The sequence below is a fragment of the Carassius gibelio genome, chromosome A22 (genome assembly GCF_023724105.1).
Source record: "Carassius gibelio isolate Cgi1373 ecotype wild population from Czech Republic chromosome A22, carGib1.2-hapl.c, whole genome shotgun sequence".
Lineage (NCBI taxonomy): Eukaryota > Metazoa > Chordata > Actinopteri > Cypriniformes > Cyprinidae > Carassius > Carassius gibelio.
In genome coordinates, this window is record NC_068392.1 from 21,109,799 (window position 1) to 21,136,766 (window position 26,968).

Sequence of the window (26,968 nt, forward strand, 5' to 3'; positions counted from 1 at the left end):
GAGGGCCCGTTCATCGCTGCTTGCAACTTTAATTTAGATTTATTTTTGAGATGGAAAAATGCAGTTTTACAAATGCTAGAAACGTTGCTTTCTAAGGAAAGATTGCTATCAAATAGCAATAGGCGTCTTCTTATTCTTGCTTTACGGCGGATTGCAGAGTGCATTTCCACCACCTATCTCTCAAATGGACCATTGACACTCTTAATTGAGATTGTAGATAGACATTTACATTTAATAATTTAGCAGATGCTTTTATCCAAAGTGACAATGGTCCATTTGAGAGATTCTGTTGACACTTATGAATTGTATATTTAAATGTTTGTGTTTACACATTTGTAATCAAGGTAATATCAAATCATTTGTAATATTTGTTAAAATTATAATCAAGTACTTTACATATGTTAGTCAGCACATCAAAATAAGTGTACTTTTTTGAAGCACAGCAAACTATTATGGTTAAAAAAGCATCATCCACGCCATTTATCATAAAAAAAAAAATTAAAATCAGCATATGTGTTCATGTTACACTGATTTGTGTGAAAGATTAGTTTGCTGTTGGATCATAAAGTGTTGCATGGTAAGGTGAGGTTGCTGTGATTTACTGCTGAAAGTATGAGGGTTCTGATAGATGAACGCACCTCTGTATGGGCAGGACACATCACAGTTAAATATTTACAGAGAGGTGCCTCTCACTGACATCACAGCAGCAGGAGGGAATAAATCCACACTGACACTCACCTGCACAGGCACAGGAACAGACGCCTAACCTGAACAAAGGACTCCAGACCCATCACTCACCCTACTGTGGACTGTATTTAACTGAATTATGTGTTCTGGAAATTTCGCCAAATGCCTGGGGATAACCCTCATCCCACTGGCCATCATCTGCATCCTCTGCAACACTCTGCTGTTTTTCCCGGGTGGTAAAGTGGCTGAGAGCAGCGACATCACGGACGAAGTATTTTACCTCGGAGGAATTCTGGGATCTGGTGTGCTGGTGAGTGGATGCGCAAATTCAGAAAACTTCTTGTAAGAGGAAAAGTGGAAAACAAAATACTATCAGTATTGAATAACTCTAATTTGAGCTCAAATTTAAGAAATTATTGAAGAAATTAAAGAAATTATTGAACACTCTATTCCTGTTTCATGAATGATTCCACCTGTATTATTTATAGATTTTTATAGATTATTTGTGATTTCTTTTAAGGCTTTTATTTATTGTAGAAACAACCTCATAGGCAAGCATTCCCCTTTAAGTAATAAGCTGGTCTTCGTTTAGATGATTTTCCCTGCACTGGTTTTCCTGGGATTGAAGAACAATGACTGCTGCGGCTGCTGTGGGAATGAGAGCTGTGGAAAACGTTTTGCGGTGAGAATTGCCGTCTCAGACGCATCCATGTAACAAATGGCATTTTCACACCATTCCTCAACACAATCACGTTATTCTCGCCATTTGAGAATTCCCACTCAGAAAAGGTCTTTCTGAATGAAATATTAGAAAAAAGCATTTATATTCTTACTCTTACCCTACTTGTAAGTGATTTTTCCAACACATACTGTTTCCAAAGCACCGTTAGTACTGTAATAAATGACAGAAACTGGAAGAAACATTCTGATATAGAAGCTAATAGGGAGTCAGTGTACCTGTTGTGTTTCAGTTTTTACATTTGGTTTGTTTTTTAATCCAGATGTTCGGCTCCATTCTGTTCGCCGCGGCCGGAGCTGTGGGCGCCACTTACTCTGTTATCGTGTCTTGTGTGGCCATTAACCACGGGCCCAAGTGCTTCACTACCCATCTCAACGGAACTTCCCTTAACATCACTTACCCATTTGCAGACGGGTGCGTGTTTATTATCAACTGAAATGAAATCAAGTAATAATCCAGTAGCTGTAATGTAATACTTACTGCCTGGTTTCTTTCTTTCAGGAACTACTTGTCCAACAGAACAATGTGGGATATATGCGATGGTCCGGGCGATATCATCACGTGGCATCTGACCCTGTTCTCAATCCTGTTGATCTGTGGTCTAGTTCAGATCGGTCTGTGTGCCTTCCAGGTGATCAACGGGCTCATCGGCACCATCTGTGGAGACTGCTGCGGCTGCTGCGGGGTACGCGTGAATTCTGATGATGACGATAATAATACATCGTCCACAGGCCTTATATATCTGTATTTCATCACTAGTTTGTAGCACATATCTAATGCACTGAAATAACTTGGCATTGTGTTTACCCGCAGAGCTCCTAAACCACTCAGAATGGACTTGGATCAATGGATCTTCAGGACTTATCATACATCCATGTCTGTAATTGTCAACAGTTTTCACCTCATTATTTGTATTTATACTGTTCAGATGGATGTTGTTTACTTCCGTGTGTCATCTGCCTAATGGCTGATGAAGTCATGAGCAATTTTTATATATTGTTATATATATAGCCTATGGATATAGGTTATTGATATATAGTGTATTGATATGTATTGTAAAGAATATTGAATATTTATTCAAACTGAAGGAGAACGTTATTTTCGTACAAGTATTTAGTCTTTTTTTAAAGATGGATAATTGCAACGTCCAAATATATGGAATATTTGATAAAAGATAACAGGTTTTATCTCAGTAAAACTGGTAGAAATGTAGTAAAATAATATTTGACACTTAATAAACTCTTGATTAAAAAAGCTGTCCTTGTTGCAACTTGGACTTTTCCGTCTCACTCAGCAAGATTTTTGCGATTTTGACTGTTTTAGAAAACAGGAAGCAGCAGAACGGATGGTGAGATCTGGGAAGTGCCCTGACAGACTCTGGAGAGTTCAGGGTTACTTCATAAACAACAGCTGGCCTGCTGAAGATGATTTGTGTCCTTTTTTTTAACTAAATATGCAAAGAACGTGCAATAACATGATGCACAAGCTGAAACTGCACTCCCACGTTCTTGATAAAGAGTTCGTATGCAATGTTATAACTTATATCCGAGTTATTGCTTTATGGGTAATGTAAATGTTTGTTGTTCTACCAGTGTGATGTTGATGTGTTATCAGAGGTTTTATGAGGGGAATGTTATTTTATGATGGCTTTATAGGAAACAGTTCCCATCTTCACACAAGAATGATTAACTTCATGCTCTATGATGCATGTGACTGATGCTTTATTACTGACAAGCTTTCCCCCCGATACGTTTTGTAGCAAACTAAAAATATTATATCTGCATGATAAATTATTTGAATCTCAGTCGAACAGAAACGGAAACGTTTCACAGCGAATAGTCAAACCTGCAAATCTCACTCTATAACACAGTAACAACAACATTATATAATTACAAGCATCTTCACAAGACGATTTCCCATTAAGGGCATGTAGTACATATGCAAATATAGAGTAATATAAAAATGTGATTAACTCTTACTGTGTACACCAACCTCAGTAATAGAGAATAACTCTAAAACACATGTTGAGGTGATGCTGAGTCCCCTGGTGGACACCTGAAGAATTTGGGCGGACAGTTGTTTCTCACTTTCAGAAGCATATTACATAATTGTATTTTTAAATGTTTGTTTTTCTTATTGGACAATCAGCCGAACTGCATATACCCATTTATAATCTACCCATTATATTTTACGTTGTCCACACACACTTTTTGTTCAGTGTTAGAATGGCTTGGCCTTCTCACAGTCTTTATTTGCACTATACGCCCGTTTAATATTCAGTAAACACAGACCCTACTTATGTGTACTTAATTCATTTACAGTACCTTGTGTTTATTTATCATTGAATAAAAGAGATAGTAAAACTGTAATCACCTTCCTCATATGCTGACCAGATATTTTATATTTCCATGATTGTTATTTCAGTGATTGTTACACAGTGCCCATCACAATCCAATAAATTCCAGTGTACTTTAACAATACAATTAAGCCCTTATCTTTCCTTACAACGGACCAATAGCAATGAGAATGGGTACTAAAAAAAATATTTTACCACACCAGCTGGTGACGACAAAGTCAATGAAACACAACCATGCTAATAAAACCATTTTATTCTTTTAGTTTTTGATTTCACTGACAATTTTAGAGATATCTTGGAGGTTACAACCAAATTTTTCACGTACAATACACCGCCATCATATTTCTGTGGTGTGCAGTTTGTTTTCTGAGCTTTCCAGCGTGTGACTAACATTCACATCAGTAACCTAACAAAACCTGAAGCATGCTGAAGTGTGGAGAGATATGCAAGTCTGGCATCGACCAACAATCACACTCACCAGATTTCATCTCACCCCATAACACAATGAAAAATTTGCATTTTATGAAACTGAAGCCATATATTCAACTCCTTGAGAAACTGCATGATTTAGGTTCTGGATGAGTGGTTTATATAATAGAAAATCATTAAATCATTAAAGGTCCCTCTTGCTGAGTGTCTGCAGAAACACCGGATCTTGTCCTTACTTTCCAAAACTGAAGAAACCGATGGCTCCACTGTGTGGAAATCTCTGAAGTCACTCGGGTTCGAGAACAGCTCATATCGTCTCTTTCTGACCCGCTCGGTCCTTATAAAGGACGTCATGAGCTCAGTTTGACCTACAGTTACTAGAAATCACCCCCCCTCCCAACTGTCTGCACAATCCACAAATCCAGCACACTTCAATTCATAACCCATCTATAAAGTAACCATAAACAATAAAGAAGTCACGGTGAGGTGGGTCTATACACCCCCGATGCTATGAATATCAAACAGATCAAACATGCAATACAAAAATTAGACCTGTGTAGAAAAAAAAAAAAAGAAAGAAAACATATATATGTTTATATATTGAACTGGATTTCAGTCGGGGTGCAAAAAAAACCCAAAAAAACAAGTGTCTACCCCAGTTATCATCCAAATAAAGTCAAAATCATCTCTGGTAAGAGAAAATACTTAATGCAGATATTCCCTGAAGATATCGAGGGACTAGATCAGTGTTGCTGAATCCTTGGCATATTTGTAGTGCTACGAAAATGTATAAAATTCCTGAAAAAAGGAAACAAATCTAAAAACTATTTAAAAAGAAGTTCATAGCTCTTGATAAATACTAAACTGCAAACTAATTAAATGCACCAGATGTCAAGAGCACAGATTAGAAAATAGGAATACTGTAGCAGTATATAAAAACATATATGATATGAAACGCTTGTCTACATATGCCATCTGGAGCATCATGAGCTTCACACAATAGCTAAACTGGGATAAAAATAAAACACATCTGAAGTAGTTATTCGTTGGATATTAAGTCACAATGTAAATCTTTGACAGGCACACTTCTGCTGCTGATTTGCTAAAATGTGAAAAAGCAGGGTGAATCTCATGAAAACATATGGACCATTACGATTTTCAGACAATTAAACACACTTGAAAACTAATATCATCACTAAATCAACCAAAATAGTCATTTATACCAACAAAACTAGTTACTGTAATAAAAAAGGAATTGATCCAGATTCTCAGTGTTGATTGTCATTAGTGTTTTTAGGGCAAACATGCTTAATTATTATTCAAAAAATCCTAATGGTCCTAAAAAGTGGCTTTATTTTCTAGAAGAATTTACTTATTTCTTATTCTTGAACCAAAAATGTTTTATGATAGCTTATTTCTGCCAAGAATTATTTTATTTTAAAATGAAAAAATAAATAAAAAAAGGCAATTGTCTTTTTCTTCCCGCAACTGCAAGTTTATATTTTGAAATTGTTATAAATCCACAATGCTGAGAAAAAATTACTAGAAGTACACTCGCAATTCTAAGAAAAAAGTCAGTATTGACCCAGAGCCCAGACTTTTTTGACTGAATTCTCAGTTACATCTCACAATAACTTTTTTCTACATTTTTTGACACCTGACCACATGCAGAATTGCGAGATCTGGAAAAAAATAAAACGCAATTACCTTTTAATAATTATTTTTCCATGGTGGGAATCAGCTTCCGTGTGTTGTTGACAGGTTTGGTGAGATTCACCCAGTAAAGCTTGACTAACCCTAACTCTGGGTTAAATGTACTAACACACAGGCGCGCCTGTTAAACATGATCAAACACTATTCAGGTGTTTCTGCTGTCAAACTGGTCATTCTGAACACAAACACAGTCAGAATCAAATCTACCCAACATCAGTTACTGAACAAACATGCTCGTCTTTGATTGACGCATGCTCTATAATTTGTTCACAGGCTAAACACTTTGGTTTTGTTCTTCGACCCATTGTAATGTGAGGGAACAAATCTGACAACTAAAAAGTGAAACTAGAGGAAGAGGTTGATAGAATATATAATATAATATATATATTTATATAAAAGAGTCTTTAGTGTGGTGTGAGTGAGTCTAGAGCCAGGTCAAGAAGGGCTCGCTTTTGTTCAGAACGGACTCCACGTCGTTGAGGATGGGCATGAGGTCAGCTCCCTCCAGGGTGCCCAGGTCCACGTTGGTGCCAGGCATGGAGTCCAGGAAGTCTGGGAAACGGCTCTGCGGTGGGACGTTCATACTCACAGGCACCATGCTCTCACCTGCAGACAGGACAACAAAAGGTTTGGGGGGTGGGTTATTTCCTTGGCAGTCATAAAACATTATTGGTTTCCTTCACGGCCTCTAAACATCTATAAACCTACCTAACAATCATACTCATTAATCAAATAGTGCAGGAGTCTGCAAACTTAGGCATGGGGAAAGTTAAACATGTTATACTGTATATGTTTAATTTATTCAGTTGATTAGTTTAGAAGTAATCCCTTGTCACTGCAAAAAGAGATGCAGTATGTAACTGATCAACATCCCGGAACTGAAATCTCACAAAATGGATTGAGGTCTGCTGCAGCGCTCGCCCCAGTACGGGCTCGGCAGAAGTGCGGATCGAGGACGCAAACTCGTGTGCACCTTTCTGAATGATAAAATGGGACAGCCTACGGTCTCGTAAACTGAACGTACATGAACACGCAGCGGCCATTGTAAGTCTGTAAGACCGCAAGTGCACATTAAGTGCAACATTTGGGACAGGGCCTTGTTTAGCTCAGTGAGAGCAATATAAGTACGGAGTTTCATTTATGTATGTCCATATATGTGTTTTTACACCAACTTTATGTACAATGTATAGGGGGCACTGCAGAGCCCATGTGCTACCTTACAACTTTGATGTTTGAGAACATTTAATGGGTTTTTTAACCCCCATAGGGGCATCCTAAGTGTGTATATGACTGTCTTCTTTGAGATGAATCCAGTCAGAGTTATAAAATAATTGTCTTTGACCTTTCAAGCCATTTAATGGCACTCGGCGGATGTTGAATGCATCAGTCCAAAAGAAGTTAAATAAAAAGCGCCTATCTATCATGATTCTGCCTTCATGTCCTGACTTTCCTCTAGTCTTGAGGCAGGATCATGACAGACCCGTGTTTTGTGTACAAGCACCTGGCCTTGTCTTTGGGCCATGTGCTTGTGTTGTCTCGTTCTCTTGCCCCGCCCCCCTTGTTATTCTAGTTTTGTTGTGATTGTCTTACCTGTGCCACCTGTTGTGTCTTGATTAGTTTTCCTATTTATATCCCCTAGTGTGCTCTGTCTTATGTCGGTTCATTGTTTCTACATATGTGTTCATTCATGTTAGCTTGTGAGATACTGTATCATTGTCACCCCTTGAAGAAGTCATTGTATAACCGTGAGTGTTTGTTTGTAGTTAGTGTTTAGAGTCTTTCTTTATCTTGTCAACCCAGTCCTGTTTAGTTATTTAGTCTCTGCCCTTGTCATTGTTTTCCCCCTCGTGGGTTTTGTTTTCCCCTTTTTGTACTTAATTAACCGTTGAGTTGTACTTCCTGTCTGCAAGTGAGTTCCTCCTTACCCTCCACATAACAGAATGAACCGACCACCCAAGAACTCAGCAGACAGGATGTCCTCCAATCTACAATGTCAATTGGAGTTCCGCCAGCAATGCTGGATGTTGTCCCCCACCGACAAGAAGAGGGTCCCCCTCCCATAATCGTCTGAGAGCGAGTGGATTCTGAAGAACTATGCCCGGCTATGGCAGAGTTTCTCCCAGGAGGAGCCGCAGATTCCCCAATCAAGGTCCCCACCATCTGCCCAGCTGCCAGTGATCCCAGAGGGTCGTCTCCTGGCCGTTACAACACTGGGGGATCAGGCAAATCCCTCCCCAAATCCTGAGGTGCCTCCCACACCCATCAGTCTCCCCAAGAAGGGAGGGAGACGGTTCTCATGGGAGTCTGCTTCGGAGTCCTCAGCGACGAAGTCAGCCCTGCCAGAGACCGAACTTCCTCAACCAGTCTCAGACCCAGCTGGGACCTCTGCACCGCGGCCAAGGAGGAAGAGGAGGAAGAAGGGGTCTCCCGGTCCTGCGTCTCTGTCTCCTCCTGAGTCGGCCATGCCTCCCGAGCCAGCTGCGGTGAGCGATGGCGTGCCCGAGCCAGCAGCAGTGAGTGCTGGCATGCCCGAGCCAGCAGCAGTGGGCGCTGGCGTGCCCTAGCCAGCAGCAGTGAGCGCTGGTGTGCCCGAGCCAGCAGCAGTGAGCGCTGGCATGCCCTAGCCAGCAGCAGTGAGCGCTGGCGTGCCCGAGCCAACAGCAGTGAGCCCCGGCGTGCCCGAGCCAGCAGCAGTGAACCTTGACCCCGAACCGGCTACTGAGAGAACTGTATCCAAGTCCACAGTCGTGAGGGCTTAGGAGAGAGCCGCGGCCGACTCTGCAGCAGAAGCGCTGTTGCAATCTGTCTCGGCTCGTAAAGAGATGCCTGTTATCCTTGCTGCCAAGACTCTGTCTGATTATTTGTCTCGTCTTGTTCAGATTTTAGAAGTCCCTGCCAGTCCTGTCTTGTCCCCAGACCCTGTCCCCAGTGATCCCGAGCCAGCCGCAGTGAGCGCTGATCCCGAGCCAGTTTCTGTCTCCACTGATGATGTCATGTGTCCAGTAGATGTCCTGTGTCCAGTAGATGTTGTCCCGTGTCCAGGAGATGTTGTCCCTTGTCCTGTGATTTCTCCTGTCATGTCCTCTGATGTTGTCAGTTGTCCAGAGACCACTCCCCACCCCTCACCACCCAGACCTGCCCGGACCCCTCGTCGTCAGCCTTCGTCCCGTCCTCCTAAGACTCCTGCCCCACCCACCAACCCTGGACTTCCCCCCATGAACTTTATTGTCCCGCCTCCTCCCCTTCCTTGTTTTTTTTTTTTGATTTGCCACCCCAACCCTGCCGTAGTGTATTCATGTTTGCCTTTGTTGTTATTTGTCATGTCTTGTTGGCTTTTGTCTCTGTCTCAGTCAGTCATGTCCCGTGTTTGATGTTCCCTTGTGGAGTGTCTGGAAGCTGCTCCTTAAGGGAGGGGTTCTGTCATGATTATGCCTTCATGTTCTGACTTTCCTCTAGCCTTGAGGCAGGATCATGACAGACCCGTGTTTTGGTCACTAGAAGTACAAAACAAGAAATTCTAAAGAAGAATTTCGGAGGATTTTGATATAAGCCAAGAGGAGACTGGTTTCTCTTTGATAAAGTAAGGAAACTTTGGTTTACTTTGATCCTGTTAACAAATGTACTCGGTTACTAACGTAAACTCGGTTTCCTGAGATACGGGAACAAGTACTGTGTTGCTGGATGCTGTGGGAAACTCCTTTTCTCCAAATGAACCAATGATGGTGCGGCTGAGCTGCGTGACCCTATGGCTAGGCAGCGCGCCAAAGCCTGCCAAATTGGGCGGGGGGTCTGGCTATATAAGCAAGCACTCGGCATAGGATCACTGATTCTTATCAACTGAAGAGATGACAGAGTCGTGTAACTTCATAGCTCGGTTAGCTATGCAGTACTTGTTCTCATATCTCAGGGAACCAAGTTTATGATTAGTAATCCAGTACATTCCCTTTCGAGGTCTTTCCAGCAGGTTCTTTACAATCCTGAAGAGGCGTGGGGAGGAAACTCCGCCCTGGCGATGGAAGGCATTGAAGGCCAAAGGAGGAGTATGCAAGATCTATTGTGTCAGTTATCCAATGGGATATTCTTTGCTTTGTGACCAGAAGCCCCTTGTTGCGGCCACCAAAGCATACAAAGGGCTGCTCCAACAGCCTAAAAGAGGCGGAGAACAGTCAATGTAGATTTTTAATGCCCTGACAGGACAGAGCAGATTTAGCTCCTGGTCTTCCTCCAAGGGTAGGAGCGCAGAGAGCATGTTGCGCCTTGTGGGTGGGGCTCTAGCCTGAGAAATGGTTTTTAAAACACCCTCTAGAAGGTTCATAGGCTCCCATTGAGAGAACATACGTGTAGGGCCCACAAATTTGCTTGGGGATGCCATATCATCATGTTCGCCTGAGAGAGGAGGTCCCATCTCAGGGGAATGGGCCATGGAGCTGCCCTGACCAGCTGTGACATCTCTGAGAACCATAGTTGGTTTCTCCAGAGCGGGGCCACTAAAAGAACCTTGTGCTATTGTTCCCTGATTCGCCTGATAACTTGAGGGATATTAACGTGGGGAGGAAAGGCCACCCTGGTGATTTACGTAGGAAACTACCGTCATGTTGTCTGATTAGACTAAGACATGGCATCCTTCTAGATGTGGTACGAAGGCTTCAATTCTCATAGAATCCATGAAGAGCAGAGGTGTCGTCATTGAAGGAGAAAGAACCAGTGATCCTATCCCGACCACCTGGTTATATAGCCAGATGTCCCACCCAATTTGGCAAATTTCCCAATTGCAAAGCTGACCTCATATGTCATGCTCCCGGAACTGCTTCTGTTGCGCAATTGTTAAGTTTTGAATATGGATATTTTTCCTACAAAAATGCATCAATTCTCTACAGGAGGCCTTTTTTCACCCCTTGGAACCGTGTGAGACACTTTCTTTTATGGATGGGCCCCTTTTATTTAACTTCTTTTGGACTTGGCAAAACCCGCCAAGTGGCATTAAACAGCTTGAAAGATCAAAGTCATTTTATATATATACTTGACCTGAGGTTTTATATATTATATATGACTTGAGGGTGAGTAATTTAATTTTGGAACTAACCCTTTAAGAATGTTAAGTGGACCAGTAGTCCCAGAAACATTAAAAAAGTAATATTATATTATATTATATTATATTATATTATATTATATTATATTATATCCTTCTGAAAAAAGGGACGTTAATCTTTTTTTAAGACCATTAATAATTGTAAAAATTATCATGACATGAATAATTTAATAACCATATTGATTATAAGAGTATGTCCTTCCAAAATCTCATATTTCCAACAACAATATTGGTTGCAATTTATTTTACAGTATGTGTACTTACATTTAATTATAGTAATTACTATAATGAGTACATAGTATGAGGAACAGGACTGTAAAATAAAGTGCTAACAAAATATTCTTTAAATTATTTAAATAGTAAATATTTTATGTAAATATTTAAATGTTAGTATTTGTTGTGCTGTCTTTAATATATACCCACATATATATATATGTGTGTGTTTGTGTGTGTGTGTGTGTGTATATACTATAAATGTAGTATGACATAATAAGAATCTAATGAAAAAAAAACGTGATTAAGAATAAGGTGAATTTAAAATAAATAAATAAAAATAAAGTAGTAATGAAAAAGAAATCCAGAGGAAGATTTGCTTAAATATTGTGATAACATTGTCATCTCATAATGCAATACAAACTGACACAAAGCTACATAAAACTAAAAATTAAAACAATAAAATATTCAAATTAAATAATATAGATATTAACTGAAATTCTAAATCTAAAAACTTAAAGTTAACAAAAACTACATAAACATTTTAAAAAGACAAAAACATTTAATAAAAAAAAATAAGAGTAGGTTTGCTTGTACTGTACCTGTGTCCATCTCCTCCATGCTATTAAGGAAGTCCTCTGGAGTGGTGGGGATGCTGTAGCAGCCCAGTCCCAGCCCGCTGTCTGTGCTCTGCTCTCGCGAGTGATACGGCCCGCTGCGCACACACACACACACACACACACACACACGTTAAACACAACTTTACTCCCTGAGAAAGTGATCTGGGACCAAATCAAACTCATTTGTAACATTATACTAAGAGCTTTGAGACAGTAAAGATCACTCTTGCCTGTTGAGGAAGGGGTCTGAGCTGTTGTTGGGCATGTTGCCCTGCGTCATTGGTGGAGAGCTGATGTTTGCTGCCACTGGTGCCATATTATCAGAGTCCATGGGCAGCTGCCGGAGCGCCACCTCCTGGAGAAACACAGACACACACTGTAACCCCAACACACTCACAGAGATCACTTCACCCTGTTAACCATTAGAGACGGTTAAACGTTAAACATGAGGAACTAAAATGCTGTCAGAAAGAACTAACATGTAGACTCAGTCAATGAACATATGACTTTGTTTAAATAAACCTGCCAATCTGTGGTCATAAAAATGCTTTACTGCCTCGACTAAAATAAATCCAACATGCCTTGCATTTAAGTTATTAGTGCTGGTACAATTATCAGGAACATACAATAGATGTAAACTAATATAAATGTAGTTTATTCAATACTCAAATATGAATTAAAACTAGTTTGATATAGATAAATACCAAAATGTGTTTTATTGGGTATGGGGTTATTACTATTCTGGTGGCACTTTCTGTTAGTAGCAGAGAGATACACTCTTTAATATTTTTATGTCAATATTTAATTATAGGCATTGGATATATGTATATATTTAATAGCTATAGTGGGTAGTTAAAACATCTTCAGATGAGACAAAATACAGATACTTGGTTCACTAAAACGTGACAATATTTTAATATTATTTTTACAAAATATTTGTCTTTTAATTACAAAAAGTAATACAGTGCAGTTGTATTTAATATATATTCTAACTAATCTAGGGCTGTAATTAATGGTTATTTTGGTAATCAAGTAATCTACTGATTATTTTGACAACTCAGTAATCTGATATTTTTTAGTAACACAAAGAGACCTAAGTGAAAACAGGGCTTTAGTATGACTATTTATATATAAATCAGGATGTACAATACATGGCATATTTAGACAATAGATTGATGTCCTAGGTTTATAAATGGTTTATGAATGATTAAGTTACAGATCTAGTGAGATAATGCACACTGTTTTTCCAGATGACTTCAAGCAATGTAAATTCACAGCGTATACAGAAGAAGAGTTTAACCCCTTTCACACATACAGTACTGGTAAAGTACCAGTAAAGTTACCATTAATAGATCATGTGTGAACAGGACCTTTTCAAAAATCAAGGTTAATTTGTTCTGGCAATCATATCATTTTTATGGAAATTACATGATTACTCAGAGCTGTTTACAAAGCTCCGCTGCTTTATAACTAGTTTTTCTATGTAAATGTGCGCTAGATGGACATCTTTGACTATTGTGCCTCACTGCTTTTTGTCGCACTTCTCCATTCATCAGCGTGTCTCGTGTGGCTAGAAATGTTAGTTTGGTTGAGAGAGAACGCTGTGCCCACTGGTATGCGAACTCATCGAAAGTGATATCATTTAACAAGAGTTTATTTTTTAATGTAGGATTATTTTTTTTCCGCAGCCAAATGCTGCACGCCGGAAATCCGCTTATAGACCCTGTTAATTAAACTTTTTTATTAATATTAATTTAATTTACAATATTCAAACAACTCTTTTATTACAAATTATATTTTCATAGAATAACAATTTAAATAATTTAGCACACTTGGTATTCCCTTTTACTTTAAGGATTACTGTATATAAGAAATAAGTGAATTTTAAGCCGAAATACCAAAATTACTTAAACTAAAACTGAAATTAATATAATGTAAAGCTAAATAGTGATGCCATCCTCCAGTTCAGCTCTCTTCCAATAGTGCAATCAGTCAAGCGTCTTGTGCCGACAGCTGTTGAGATGAAGAGGTCTTCACAGGGGATCTGTCTCTGGGGCTCATCTAGTTGACGTGGTCTCTGCTGACATTCAGGGCTGTAGAGGTCATCTCTAGCTGTGATCTACCATCTGATCTGGATACAGACTGGATCTGGGTGGCTACAAAAAGCTGCATACACATTTCTGCGTACAATTCATCTGGTCAGAGCAGCTCGGCCTGTTTATATATGGATGAGCATCTCTTGGCATGAGATTCAGGGTGGAGTGTGTTCACAAAAACAGCTGCAAGAATTCAGACCAGAAGAAAACTGTGGAAGACGTCCAGCACCAGAAACCAATGTCTGACTTGTCCATGGTCGATGTCTGTTTTTTAAAGCTGTTCTTTTTTCAGCTTTAGTCCACAAACATGTCCATCACCACAGTCCAAGTTAACAGACTCACTGAAGAGTCAGAGATGTTTCATATAAACACATCTGCGTGAGGTCTGTCTGCCGCTGGACTGATGTGTTCTCGTTCGAATCTCTTCTGTAAACCTGAGCTGTGATTTATGTTGCTTGCTGAGAGCAGACACAACTTCAGTACCACCAGAGGGCGTAAAACTTCACATAACACTCTCGTGTTACAAATATAATATAGCATTTATTATTCATTTGAATTAGTTTTTATTTTTATATTTTCAGTTTGCATTTTAAATGTAGAATATGTTTGTATAGTGTGCTTTTTTTTATTACTTTTCTTTTTATTACGGTTTACTTTTTGATATTTGTATTTCATTTTATTTCAAACACAAAACAACAAATAAATTATCCTTTGTGTGGTTTATTTTTTTGTAAAATGTTGTTGGGATGTGAGGCATCAAGAAATTAATTATTTTGCACAGCAGTAAGGAAAGAAGAATTTTTGGTTTGGGTTAAAACTTTTTGCCGCCTTTCCGAATTCCAGTTATTTCCATGTCTGTTTTGCCTTTTATGCTATATTCGGCAGCGTGTTTCTCCGGCAGACACTCACCTGTCTGAGGAGCTCCTCCTGTCTCCTCTGGATGCGTTCTCGCTCCATCTGGATGCGCTGGAGTCTCATCTTCTGCTGGTGCTGCTGGGTGCTCATGGGGCCGCTCATGTTCATCATGGGCTGAGAGCTCTGCTGCTGGGGACCCTGGACCGGGACCTGGACCTGCTGCTGCTGCTGCTGCTGCTGCTGGAGGTGCTGCTGATGAGCCTGCTGGTTCAGCACTGCCACAAACACACAACAAACACCCTTAGATCCTTTACTGAGCAGAGAAATCACAAGAACTTTATCGATCTGGCAACCTTAATCCTGATTGGCTTGTTTTGAACAATAAGTAATTTACAAGGCACCAGGCATCTACAATGTATATTCTGAGTTGTACAATACATACTTGATTTTAAAGTCAATATAAGTCTAAATTATGGTCATTGGTTCTGTGATTGGTTGCTTTCCATAGTCAGATTCAGTCAGATGAATGGCAGATCATAATGTTTATGTTTCTGATTGTCTGAGGAAAAACAGGTTAAACACAGATGACACACAAACACGATGACTCAATTACAGCTGGCCAGAATGCAGCATGGAAAGTGTTTACCGAGAAATCTCTTCCCAGTCCTATTGAAAAATAATAATAATTCTGGCCTTAAAACAGCTTCATTGTGGCTCTGTTGTGACTGGCTAAGCTCTGGGTACCAGTGTAGTTCACATTGTTGATGGCAACTGTAGATAAGGGCCTCTTTTAAATAACACAAGAACTGATAATATTTGTTTCATATCATTTAGTTGAAATAAACTTTTTTTAAAGCCAACAAGGTTGTACATTTTTTGTTTACAATAATTGCTGCATCCTACTGTGATTTCATTTATCTCTAGTACTGGATTGTGAAAAGCTGTTCTGTTTCAATGTAAAGAACGTTTGATATTTTCAGAGGAGCAGACAGATAAGAAATAATGTTTGCCTCACAACTGACCTTTTGATCTACAGCACAATATGTTTCACATGCTTTACTTCAAACTCAACCAGTTTCAAGATCATAATCGTTTCACCCCACACAGGAAGAAATGAGCTGCAGCTCCAGTGAAGAGTGCTGCTGACTCGTGACCAGATGGAGCATGTGTGTATCTGTCTGTGCGGTGTGTTTATCGGTTGGGTAAACCACTTTCACATGGACAAATCATTCCTGGAAAAGGCAGATGTGGGCTGAAATGGTCGTGAGACATGGCACAAACAAAGCACACTCTTTCTGCTCTCCGGCTCATGCCAGCAGCTTGTCCTGCTCTTGGATTAATTGTTGCACTGCTTATTTAAAAACAAAAATGGCTCCCTGACTTACGTAACACCATGACCAATGATCAGGTGCCTGGAAAGCACTCAACAATCTTAAGACTGGGTTTGTATTCTGTTCTATTTGGTGGAAATCTCAACTTCAATTTCAATTTACACTCTAAAAAACAAAAGTTCTTCATTGGCTTTGATGGCTCCGTGAAGAACCTTTGGGGTTCTTTGGGGAAGCTGAAATTGTTCTTCTATGGCATCACTGCATACTTACTATGTGAAAAAATAAGAATTTGATACAACATATTAATTATGTGCATACCTGTTCTTACGTTGGGCTTATACTAATGTAATTGTGTATGTAATCACACTGTCAACTGTCTACTAAACTTCTCATATTCATAACTTGGTAGCACTTTAACTAACAAGCCTGTAGAGAAATATAGCATACATTTAAAAACCAAAGTATAGTTTTGGCTTAATCCCTAAATTCTTACCTTTTGTTACTGTAATTGCACGTACTGTAAAACAAAGTCCAACTCAAAACTAAATAACGACAAATTAGAATCTAAAAACTGTTACAAATCAACATTTACACTATGAGCACATTTTTTTAACACAAGTACACAGTTACAGATACATAAACAGGAACCCAATGGTTTTCTTGAGATGTACAGTGTGCTGTAGAACAAATAATCCAACAGAAGAGACTCTAACTATATAATCATGTAATGCCAAAGGCCCATTCGCACCAAGAACGATAACTATATAAGCACACACTCGTCTGCCGCTTTAAATTCTCGACCTTGTTATGGCACAATTGATTCTGATTGTTTCTATGTGTCTTTATCATTATGCTGTGGTGTGGACTGCTATTCTTTAATATTGAGAAATATTTTTGGAATCATATCTTAATATAAATCTTTAGTCATTGGCCTTCGTGTGAATAGGCCTTAATTGTGCTCACCACTAGAATCACATTAGTATAATAAGTCTATGAGGGCGTTCACACAGGACACCTACTTCAGTTCCAAATCAGCTAGATCAGGGCGTCCAATCCAGCTCCTGGAGGGCCACTATCCTGCAGAGTTAAACGCACCTTAACCATCTAATCAAGGTCTTCAGGGTCACTAAAATCAGACAGTTGTGTGTGGTCTGGAGGACATTGGACCTCCAGGAGCAGGACAGGACATCCCTGAGGTAGATGAAGTGCAATGGACTGGAATGACACAGCAATGCCATCGATTCGATTCTCAGGGAATGCATGATATATGTACCATGAATGCAAAGTTAAGTTGCTTTGGATAAAAGTGTCTGTCAAATGTATAAATGTAAAAGTACTGGTCAAAAGAGTACATACACAAGTCTCTGTAGTTTTCAGGTCTCTAGATACAGTGTGACTTGTGTCTCTCATTCAAGAAATCTTGTTTTAATGTCTATCAGACATAAATTATAAGTCTGAGTGAACAAGCACACCTCTCCACAACAAGTATTTTTGACTCAATATCTATTCATATCCTTGAGATAGTAAATCACTCCCTGCAGCTTGGCATTTTCCCTTCTGATCCTAAATCGGTGTATAAAAAAAGAGGGAGCTCAGATATTTTAACACCTAGTAATTATAGGCCCATCTCAAATCTTACATTTTCAGTAAAATATTAGAGAAAATAGGTTTTTAATAGGTTAAGTATATTCTTAAATGCAAATTTGAAACTAGAGATGTTTCAGTCTAGTTTTAGAAAATACCATAGTAAAGAGACTGCTCTTATTAAAGTTGTAAATTACATAAATATAAACCTTGACAGAAATTGGCCTTCGGAAATTGGCCTTCTTGACTTGAGTGCAGTGTTTGATACAATAGATCTCCAGATTTTTTAAAATAGATTAAGTGACTATGATGGTCTATCTGGAATGGTTTTAAATTGTTTTTTTTATCATATCTTGGTGAAAGAACATTTGTAGTATCTATTAATAATACCTGAATATAACAAGGTACCATGTGGGGTTCCTCAGGGATCAGTTTTAGGACCACTCCTTTTTAATCTTTAAATGTTACCTCACGGTCACATCATCAGGAGGCATGGTATCGCTTTCATAGCTATGTTGATGACACTCAGTTGTATGTAGCCATGTCTCCTGATAACCCTGTTCAAATTGAATGTTTGGATGTCACAAAACTTCTTACAACTTAACCAAGATAAAACTGAAGTATTGATTATTAGATCACAAGCGCAGAGAGAGAAATTGACCCCTAAACTAAATATACTCGGATCAAACCCAAGCCATGTGGCAAAAAACGTAGGAGTTGTCTTTGATTCTGATTTTAACTTTAAAGCTCGTGTATGTAATGTTACCAAAACAGCATTTTATCATCTGAAGAACACTGATAAAGTAAGATAATTTCTTTCTCTGAGCAACACAGAAAAATTAATGCATGCATTTATAACTAGCAGGCTTGACTATTGTAATGCCCTTCTTTCTGGTCTACCAAAGAATACGATTAACCAGTTGCAATTAATCCAAAATACTGCTGCTCGAATACTGACAAAAATCAAAAAGAGGGACCATATTACACCAGTATTAAAGTCATTACACTGGTTACCTGTTAGTTTTCGTATTGATTTAAAAAATCTTTTATTAGTTAATAAGGCATTGCACAGACTTGCTCCAGACTATCTTTCAAAAATGCTTACAGTATACGAACCTAGACAGACTCTCATGTCTGTAAAGCACTTTGAATTGCATTAACTTGTTTAGAAAAGTGCTATATAAATAAAATTTGCTTGCTTGCTTGTTCAAATCCCCAAACCTTAAGTCTTGAACATGTCTACAGGACCCCCATCTTCTCGAATGTGCAAAAGACTCAATCAAACTTACTGGGTGGAAACAAGTTGAGCCTATCACCCTCTGTGTATCTCTGTTCTACTATAAATGGATTTCTGTTGGAAAGGGTTACATAATGCACAAGAGAACAGTTTCAAACTGGCACTTAACCAATTTCCTTGTTAGACTAAATGCAGTGATTCTTCAGACTTGCTAAAGACATTTTCAGGCTATCAACTGTCTAGTTAACAGGAAGACAACACATTAACTATCGAAGTGTGGTAAATGATAAACCAGGTCAAAATGTCAAGAGATACCACCAACTCATGTCATCACTCTAAAACGACTTTTAGAGGAACAAATCTGCTTCATGTAAAGAAACCAGCAACTAAACTCTAAAATCATAACCAGGCAGAAGCCGAGGATTATCACGGTTTTCTTTCTTTATAAGATTTGCAAACAGTTTATCACGTCAAAAAGATCTTCAAAGGATCAGTTATATGGATGGGGTGGAGGATTTGGCAACCGAGCAGTTGAGGAGAAGCAAGGATGGCCTTATATGGTCAGATGAAGAGAAGACATTCGCTAGTTCATCTCACTTCTGTCACTGAAGTCATCAACTATTTTTACTACCAATAAGATATTTCACATTGTGATATTCATTTCCTTGACAATTCAAGGGTAAGTTTACCCAGACATGAAAATTGTCATGAATTGCTCACCAACACCGCAATGTAAACCCTGAAGACTTTCATTCATCCTTGAAACACAAATGAAAATCTTTTGAAATCAGAGATTTCGGTTCACTTAGTCCATTCCACTAAAAGTTGCTTTCTTGATGCAGAAGAGCCCATGAGCTGCATTTATTTACCATATTTGATGTGCTCTATAGATCTGTGTTTTATGTGAATATTAATAAGAGCATAAATTCAATCTGTTCATCATATTAAGCAATCAAATCTCTACAGAAACTGCTGTTTATATGGATCCCTTTATGATGTCTTCATTAACTTTTTAAAGCTTGAAAGTTTTGGTGGAATAGAGTTTCAGTGGAATGACAGAAATGTCTAAGGTTTCATAAAAATGTCTTAATTTGTGTTTCAAAGATGAATAAGTACTGTAGGTTGAGTAGACAATGACAGATTTTTCATTGTTTAGCTAATCTGATCAACGTTAAAATACTCTGTATAGAACTGAATTATTGTTTCAGTTCTGTTAGGTGTCACTTGTGCTGCAGAAATGATTCATCCAGTAATTGTGATGAAAATGTTGTCTTGGTGCAAATTTACACAAGAAAAGAACAAAATGTTCATGCATTTTTTTTTTTTTTTTTGAGATATAAAGTGACCCAGACATGTTTTTGACAGGCTATGTTTGATTCACGTTTAAATGCCGTTTATCTAGAGGTCAGAGGTCATGGTGTACACTGAGTTCAACATAGCCCAACAGGTATTCCCGTGCTGCAGGTCCAGATGTGAAGAGCTTCCAGCCAGACATCTGAGTGTCACAACACCCGCTGTGAAAGAAAACACATGTGCAGCGGACGAGAAAGAGAAAGAGAGATCGAACAGTCGATTGAGCTGCTAAAGCCTGACCAACAAAGAGCTTCTTGTTTCATTGATTTCCCAGAAACGGCATAAGCTGTCCAGCAGGGTCAGCAAAAATGACTGGAAAAAAGGAAAGGAAAATGTCCAGTCCAAAAAATCTGTGAGACATTAAAGGACATCCTGTCCCAACAAGAGCTCATAATCAAAGCCTTGGCTAACAGACATCACATTTTGCTCTAGTTACATTTACTTCTGCTTTTTATGGTGAAGATCTGAATAATTGCTCATAAAGACAGAAAAAATGACATGGACTATTTTGCATGTGACATGTGATGTGAGCTTTATGTCCACTACGAGTGTCGTATAACAGTATTCATGATAACTGTGACACACACATATATACAGAAATACACATATTCACCTTAATAATTATTGCACTCATCATAAAATGGAAAAAAGAAGACAACACAGTGTCTATTGTGATAATTTTGTTATTGTTAAGTTCTTTTTGCTCAAGATATTAGTGTATTGAAATCTAGCATCGTGACAGGAACTAATATCCTCTATTAAAACATAATACATAGAAACTCAGTGTCAATGATCCCCAACTCAGAGCAAATTATGAAACTAAAGTTACAACACACTGTGCACTTGTCAATGTAAACCCAACGAAATTAGTTTCTTAGTGCACAATCGCAGGATGCACCTACTACATAGGATAGACAGCATGCAAATCAGGAGTAGTCTGAGCATTAATGTACTGGACTGTATTAAAAATATACTATATTTGTTGATATTTTTTTCTGTAGAATACACATATCTGTTTTTAGTAAGTCACTGGAAAAATCATAATTATATACTTAGAATCTTTTGGAAAATGAAAATTTGGTCAACATTTACTAACCCTCGTGCCATTCCAAACTTGAATGACTTTCTTTTTCCGTAAGGTGCCCTTTTTTTGAACCCCACTGTCTTCCACTGTATGGATGAAAACAGTTCTTTGAAACTTTGTCAACTGTGTTTTACAGAAGAATGACAAGTCATACAGGAACCACATGGGGCTGAGTAAATGAACAGAATTTTCATTGTCCCTGAAAATGGTCATGTTAATATATCTGTCAAGGACTGTTAATTTTTTATAAGTGGAATGATCACTGATCACAAACAACACGTATTAGCAAGTATTGCAAATCATCTCTGGATCATTTCACCTTCAGTGTAGACACATGCTAGTCACAGCACTAGAGCAACACCCTCATGCCATTTCATCATATTGCATGTTCAGATTAGTGGTAGTGTGGGAAACAGGTCATATTATCAGGAAAGAGATTGTGGGATTGGAGTGGGAGGTGGAAAATGACAGCATTAAATCAGGCTTCTGGGCGGATTGGACTCCAGGAACTCTAGAAGGCAGTACTCACCCACCCGTGGGTCCAGCCATGAGGTGCTTTGGGTTTTGTGGTCAATGAAGTATGTTTCTCCCTGAGGGGTGACGGCCTCCTCCCAACCCTCGGGCAACTGTCCTGTTCAGCAACAGTACAACAGCTAGAGATCAGCCAGCAGCCTGACCCTCACCCAGAGTGATGACCAGAGAAGTGGGCTTTATTCACTGCGCTACTCTTTGGTTGCTTAAACGAGCAAAAATGACACTTTTAGAGGTACAACAGTCACTTTGGCAGTACTCTTAAAGGAACAACATATGCTGCATTTACCCCTAAAAGGTACAAAGTAGTATTTTAAGGGTATATATAACTAAAGTACAACTTTTAAGGGTAAACAAGGCACAAAGTTGTCTGTTTAAGGTTACTGTCGCGGTAACAAGCTGTTGTACCCTTAAGTGTTTCATTTATTCATATTTGTTCTGACAGCTTCAATCATCTGTCAGAAAATATAATTACTAAAATGACGTTTCCTTTTCAGTTGATGTAACCAAGGTCACAAACTTAAAGCAGTATTCAGTATTACATAATATAATATAGCTGACTTTTCAAAATTCAATCAAATCCAAATGAACAAAATCAAGTTTGTATTCATGGTGGTTTCAAATGGTTGTGAAAATAAATATTTAGACAATTTACAAGAAAATGTTAAATCTAGTAACTTTTAAAAATGTCATGTGGTGCAACCATCAAGTAAAAATAAATAACATAATTTCTTTGCACACGGAATACATATAAGTGTACACATCTTAATTATAATTTTTTTTTAAGTTTTAAATATTTTTCAAGATAACTTTTTTTATCATATTAAAAAAGCTACTGTGGAGTTGCACCAAAAGACACATTTTACAACCTTAACTAACCTTGCCTTGTCATTAAAAAAGTTAAATGATCTGATTATAAGATACCCCTCTATGATATAATTGAATGTTTGAATTCAGTTAAGTAGAATTTGTATTCAGAAATTGAAAACATCCTAATCATATAAGATGTATATTAAAGTCATTGTATGAACGATTTAAATCTTTACATTTTAATACAATTAACAAAAGAGTATCTCATCATTGACCAGATGACACATTCAAACTGAGATAAAGAAAATAAAAATAAAACCTTGCAGCTGCCAGAGTGTGACGTAATATGGCAATTGTTGTTGTAAGTAAGGGGGAAAAAGCTATGGAAAGTATTTAACAAAACTGTATTGTTCTAATAATACACTCCTGCATTAGAGTGTCAATTGCCCATAATCCCTAAGTTTTGAGGGGGGGCCACCATGAATTACTGTGAACACACAACAGGTGAAGACTTAAGCTGGTCTTAACTAAGAGTACAGGAAATCTGCTGTCTCTCAAGTTCCTGAAAGATATAAAAATTAAATCCTCCATCCAGGGACAGAGAAAGCACTAGGAATTGTGGGATTGTCGGCACAGAGTCACGACGTGTGTCTTCTGAAATTGTACTAGTTCCCGGTGAGCCAAAATAGATGACACGTCCATGTCAAAAAAAACCCTGAGCAGTTGAGTCACTGGAAGATTGTGTACCAGAGAAATGAGTTAACAAAAGATGAGGGTGAAATGACAACTGTTTGAACGAATGCAGCAGGTCGGCTTAAACATGATTGTTTAAGGATAAGCAGCTTCATTCACATGCACACGAGCGCAGTGGGACATTATCACCACCGCTTCCTCCTTATAGTCATGTGTGATACCTTCTCATTGAAAAGGAAACAAATAATAATAACATTTTGTTTTGTTACATTTTACTATTTTTTATGACAGCTGAAAATGTTCTCTTGGGGGGTAAAAGCTAGGAGTATGGGAGATCAAAGTTTTTGTCAAATATCTTAAGTTTGTTATCTTTACTTCCCGTGAATGGAGACAACATCTCGAACCTCATAGTATGTAACTCTATATGCTGAGATAGTTGGTGTCTGCTTTATTCAGTGCTGGAAGGAATCTTTCTCTCTTTAAACTTTTTCGTCTTGTTCTTGTGCCTCCATCCCCCACCCCCTTGCAGGAATCTGTTTCTCGGCTGGCAACAAAGCAGAGGCACACCTTTTTTTCCATTTCATCACAAATCAGGATTTGGGAAGAAAAAAAGCCAAACTAAGCAAGCACATTTGGAAATCATTTATGGAGCTGACAAAGTCAGAGCCGCGGCCCGTGTCACGGGCAGAGAAACAACACGCAAACGCTACAGAACGCTTCGTGTATGACAGTCAACTAATCTAATGCAGCTTTAAAAGATTTCGGATCTGCCAGCTGGGAGACTTTCTTCTTCATTAAATCAGCTTTTGTCCCCTTCCCCCCTCACTCAGGGCCTCTGATCAACAGATAAACTGCCTTCATGTCATATACACATATGCAAATAGATTACTAAATTAAACACTTTGTTTTAAGTTACTTAGTCTAAAACACTTAGTTTATTAATGTACCTAGCCTAAAATAACACAAAAACAGACTTGTAAATATTAATGATACCTTATAAACACATATTAATTAGGTTCAAATACTTTACGTTATTAATGTAACCTGATCTATTTTATTGGACTTCGTATGATTAGTTTTATTAGAAAGTTTTTTTTTTTTTAGAAAAACATTAAGCATGAAGGTCCAATCCTTAAACATAACACAGTGGGGCATAGACAGATTGTTCAAAAACATGCAAATTAGGGTTGCGCCGATAGACGATAGTATCGTGTATCGACGATAGTCAGAGATATTGACATAAGCAGATTTCTCTGTCGATAATCAAGATGATATTAGGCTCATTTTCCTATTAATGTATTAGATTATAATAATAATAACTATTATTTTTATTAGGCTGCTTATTATAATAAAACTCTTCAGCACTGCATTTCACACACACACACACACACACACTCACACACACACAGCGCGCGTGAGCGCAGGAGGATTAGAGCCTGTAGTCACTGAAGTTGTCCACTTTGACTCGGATAACTCTTTAAATCCATGAAATGAAAGAGATAGAAAACGGGGAGTTGGTGTCCCACACATTTAATGGCTGCTACACGGCAATGCACTCTTCTCATACATGAGAGATTAACTCTTTCTTGGCTTAAAAATGAAGTAAAGACAAAATAATAACAAGGCAGGAGAGCAAACTTATCTTCCATAGTGGTTCTCACGTGGTCCTTCTCTTAAGACTGATCACTTATGTTATAACATACGCTATTTGGTGATGATGTATAGGTCTGTGTGAGAACCACTATGGATGATAAGTTCGCTCTGCAGCCTTTTTATTATTGTCATGCACACCGCACTATAATGTGATGCATGCAAAGTACATAGTTTTGGCCGTTACAAAGTCTCCATCCACAAACAGACGTATATCTTCAGCAGATAGAAGGTATTTCATTGTACTTTAACAAGTAATGTGAACGGCCTATATATGTGCACTATTAAACAAGCCTTCACTGACTGAGTTTAATGTCACAGTTATATTAGAGTGTATCTCAGTCTTGTTTCTGTGGCGGTGCGTCGGGTTCGTCATGAGGCGTGCGGTCCAGAGCACTGTATGCATCAGTTCAATTAAACTTTACTCCAAATGAACTTACTTTTTTAAAATACTTTATATTTAACGTGTTCGTTTAGTAGTGTTAAACTGCTGGACTTTAAATGAAATCTACTATTGATTTTCACTGTTGACTGATTTTGCAGAACATTTAGACTAATAACTTCCATGCACAGATGCAGCAGATTTGTCACAGGACGGTGATTTGACAGTTGCGTCTGACAATATATGAACTAGCTGTTTTAAATACAGTATTTTTATATTTAACGTTAGTTTATCAGTATGTTTGAGGCTCTCTCTCGCACATCTGCGTGGTTTAAAACACCAGAACAAAGAGTCTCTCTCTTGCTCCACCCATGCATGATAAGATCGTGTATCGTCGATCTCATGGGCTGACGATATGACACTCTGAAAAATTACCATATCGCCCAACACTAATGAAATGTACAAATTTATACTCATTCGTAAAATGGACCAAATTTAATAATTGCCATTTAATAATGGCTTTTCTAAATCAACCCCTATACATCAAACCAGTATACTATTCCCTACAATACTCCACTAATATAGTGAAATAATACTTGAATTCCAAATGTATGAATTCAGAAACTGGGTGCGTGGAAAGGCCTGTGGATGCAATCTTATGTTGAGATGGGGTGAGTGACCCTCACAGTGCATTAATATCAGCTGGTCACTCATTACTGTGGCGCACTATGGTTTCGGACACTACTACAAATGGCCGTTGCCTTCAAATAGTGCACTGTACATCTATTACACTCCATGAAGTCAATCCCAATTCCACATCAGAGGTGTGATATTAGATGTGCATGTAAATGGACTGTGCCAGTAAGCACTGGAGTTACACGGGGCGAGCACCTATAGCAAAGCTCCTTTAGCTGCTCCCCAGCTGAGTAAAAACAGCTAAAGAGAGCACGTGTGTTTTCATGAGTAATGGGGAATGTGGACTATTGGGAGGGATGGCTTTCACGCTCACCGAGGTTGGGTTGAGAGAGGGCCATGGTGCGCTGCTGTATGTTGCTGTTGTTGGAGGCTTGATTGTGCAGACCTATCTGGGTCACTGAGGGTGTCATGGTCTTCCTGGGGTCATGCCATGTGGTGATCTTCTCAATGTGACTGCACAAGAAAGAAAACAAAATGTTCACATTAAACACACCTCTAGAAAAGAGCATTCACACGGTTTTGAAGAAAACCTGTATTTTCTAAGGTCAAGCAAATCCAAACTTGTTTTTCTTGTATTCTAGGAACGCACTGGCAAAGTAACAGATGGTGTTTTATGGCTGTGGTGTCCTCGCCAGTTCACGCTCTTCCCCGTCACTCCTCCACCCTGAGTGAACCCTTCAAAACTGCAGCTACATGAAATTCTGGCTTCTCTGCATTTTTTCATTCAAGGCCACAAGCATCAGAATGGCGGTTGCTAAATGACAGTGTCCCTCAGTCAGTAAACCAGTTTAGAGTTGCTTTCATTATCAGGCTGGCTGTA

The 26,968-nt window shown here is 38.6% G+C and overlaps 2 protein-coding genes across 2 annotated transcripts; one reads left to right on the forward strand and one right to left on the reverse strand.

Moving 5' to 3' along the window:
* The first annotated feature begins 375 nt into the window (after nt 1-375).
* LOC127943328 (transmembrane 4 L6 family member 4) lies at nt 376-3,871 on the forward strand. The gene is made up of 5 exons (XM_052539701.1): nt 376-997; nt 1,280-1,369; nt 1,689-1,840; nt 1,928-2,111; nt 2,240-3,871. The coding sequence occupies exons 1-5, from the start codon at nt 827-829 to the stop codon at nt 2,246-2,248; spliced, it is 606 nt and encodes a 201-aa protein (XP_052395661.1). The 5' UTR covers nt 376-826; the 3' UTR covers nt 2,249-3,871.
* Nucleotides 3,872-4,017: 146 nt separating this feature from the next.
* LOC127943325 (WW domain-containing transcription regulator protein 1-like) lies at nt 4,018-26,672 on the reverse strand. Its single transcript, XM_052539698.1, has 5 exons — nt 26,462-26,672; nt 14,852-15,072; nt 12,077-12,201; nt 11,829-11,941; nt 4,018-6,530 (listed from the first exon to the last, which is right to left on the reverse strand). Exons 1-5 carry the CDS (start codon nt 26,655-26,657, stop codon nt 6,349-6,351), a joined length of 837 nt encoding a protein of 278 aa, XP_052395658.1. The 5' UTR covers nt 26,658-26,672; the 3' UTR covers nt 4,018-6,348.
* Between the last annotated feature and the right edge of the window lie 296 nt (nt 26,673-26,968).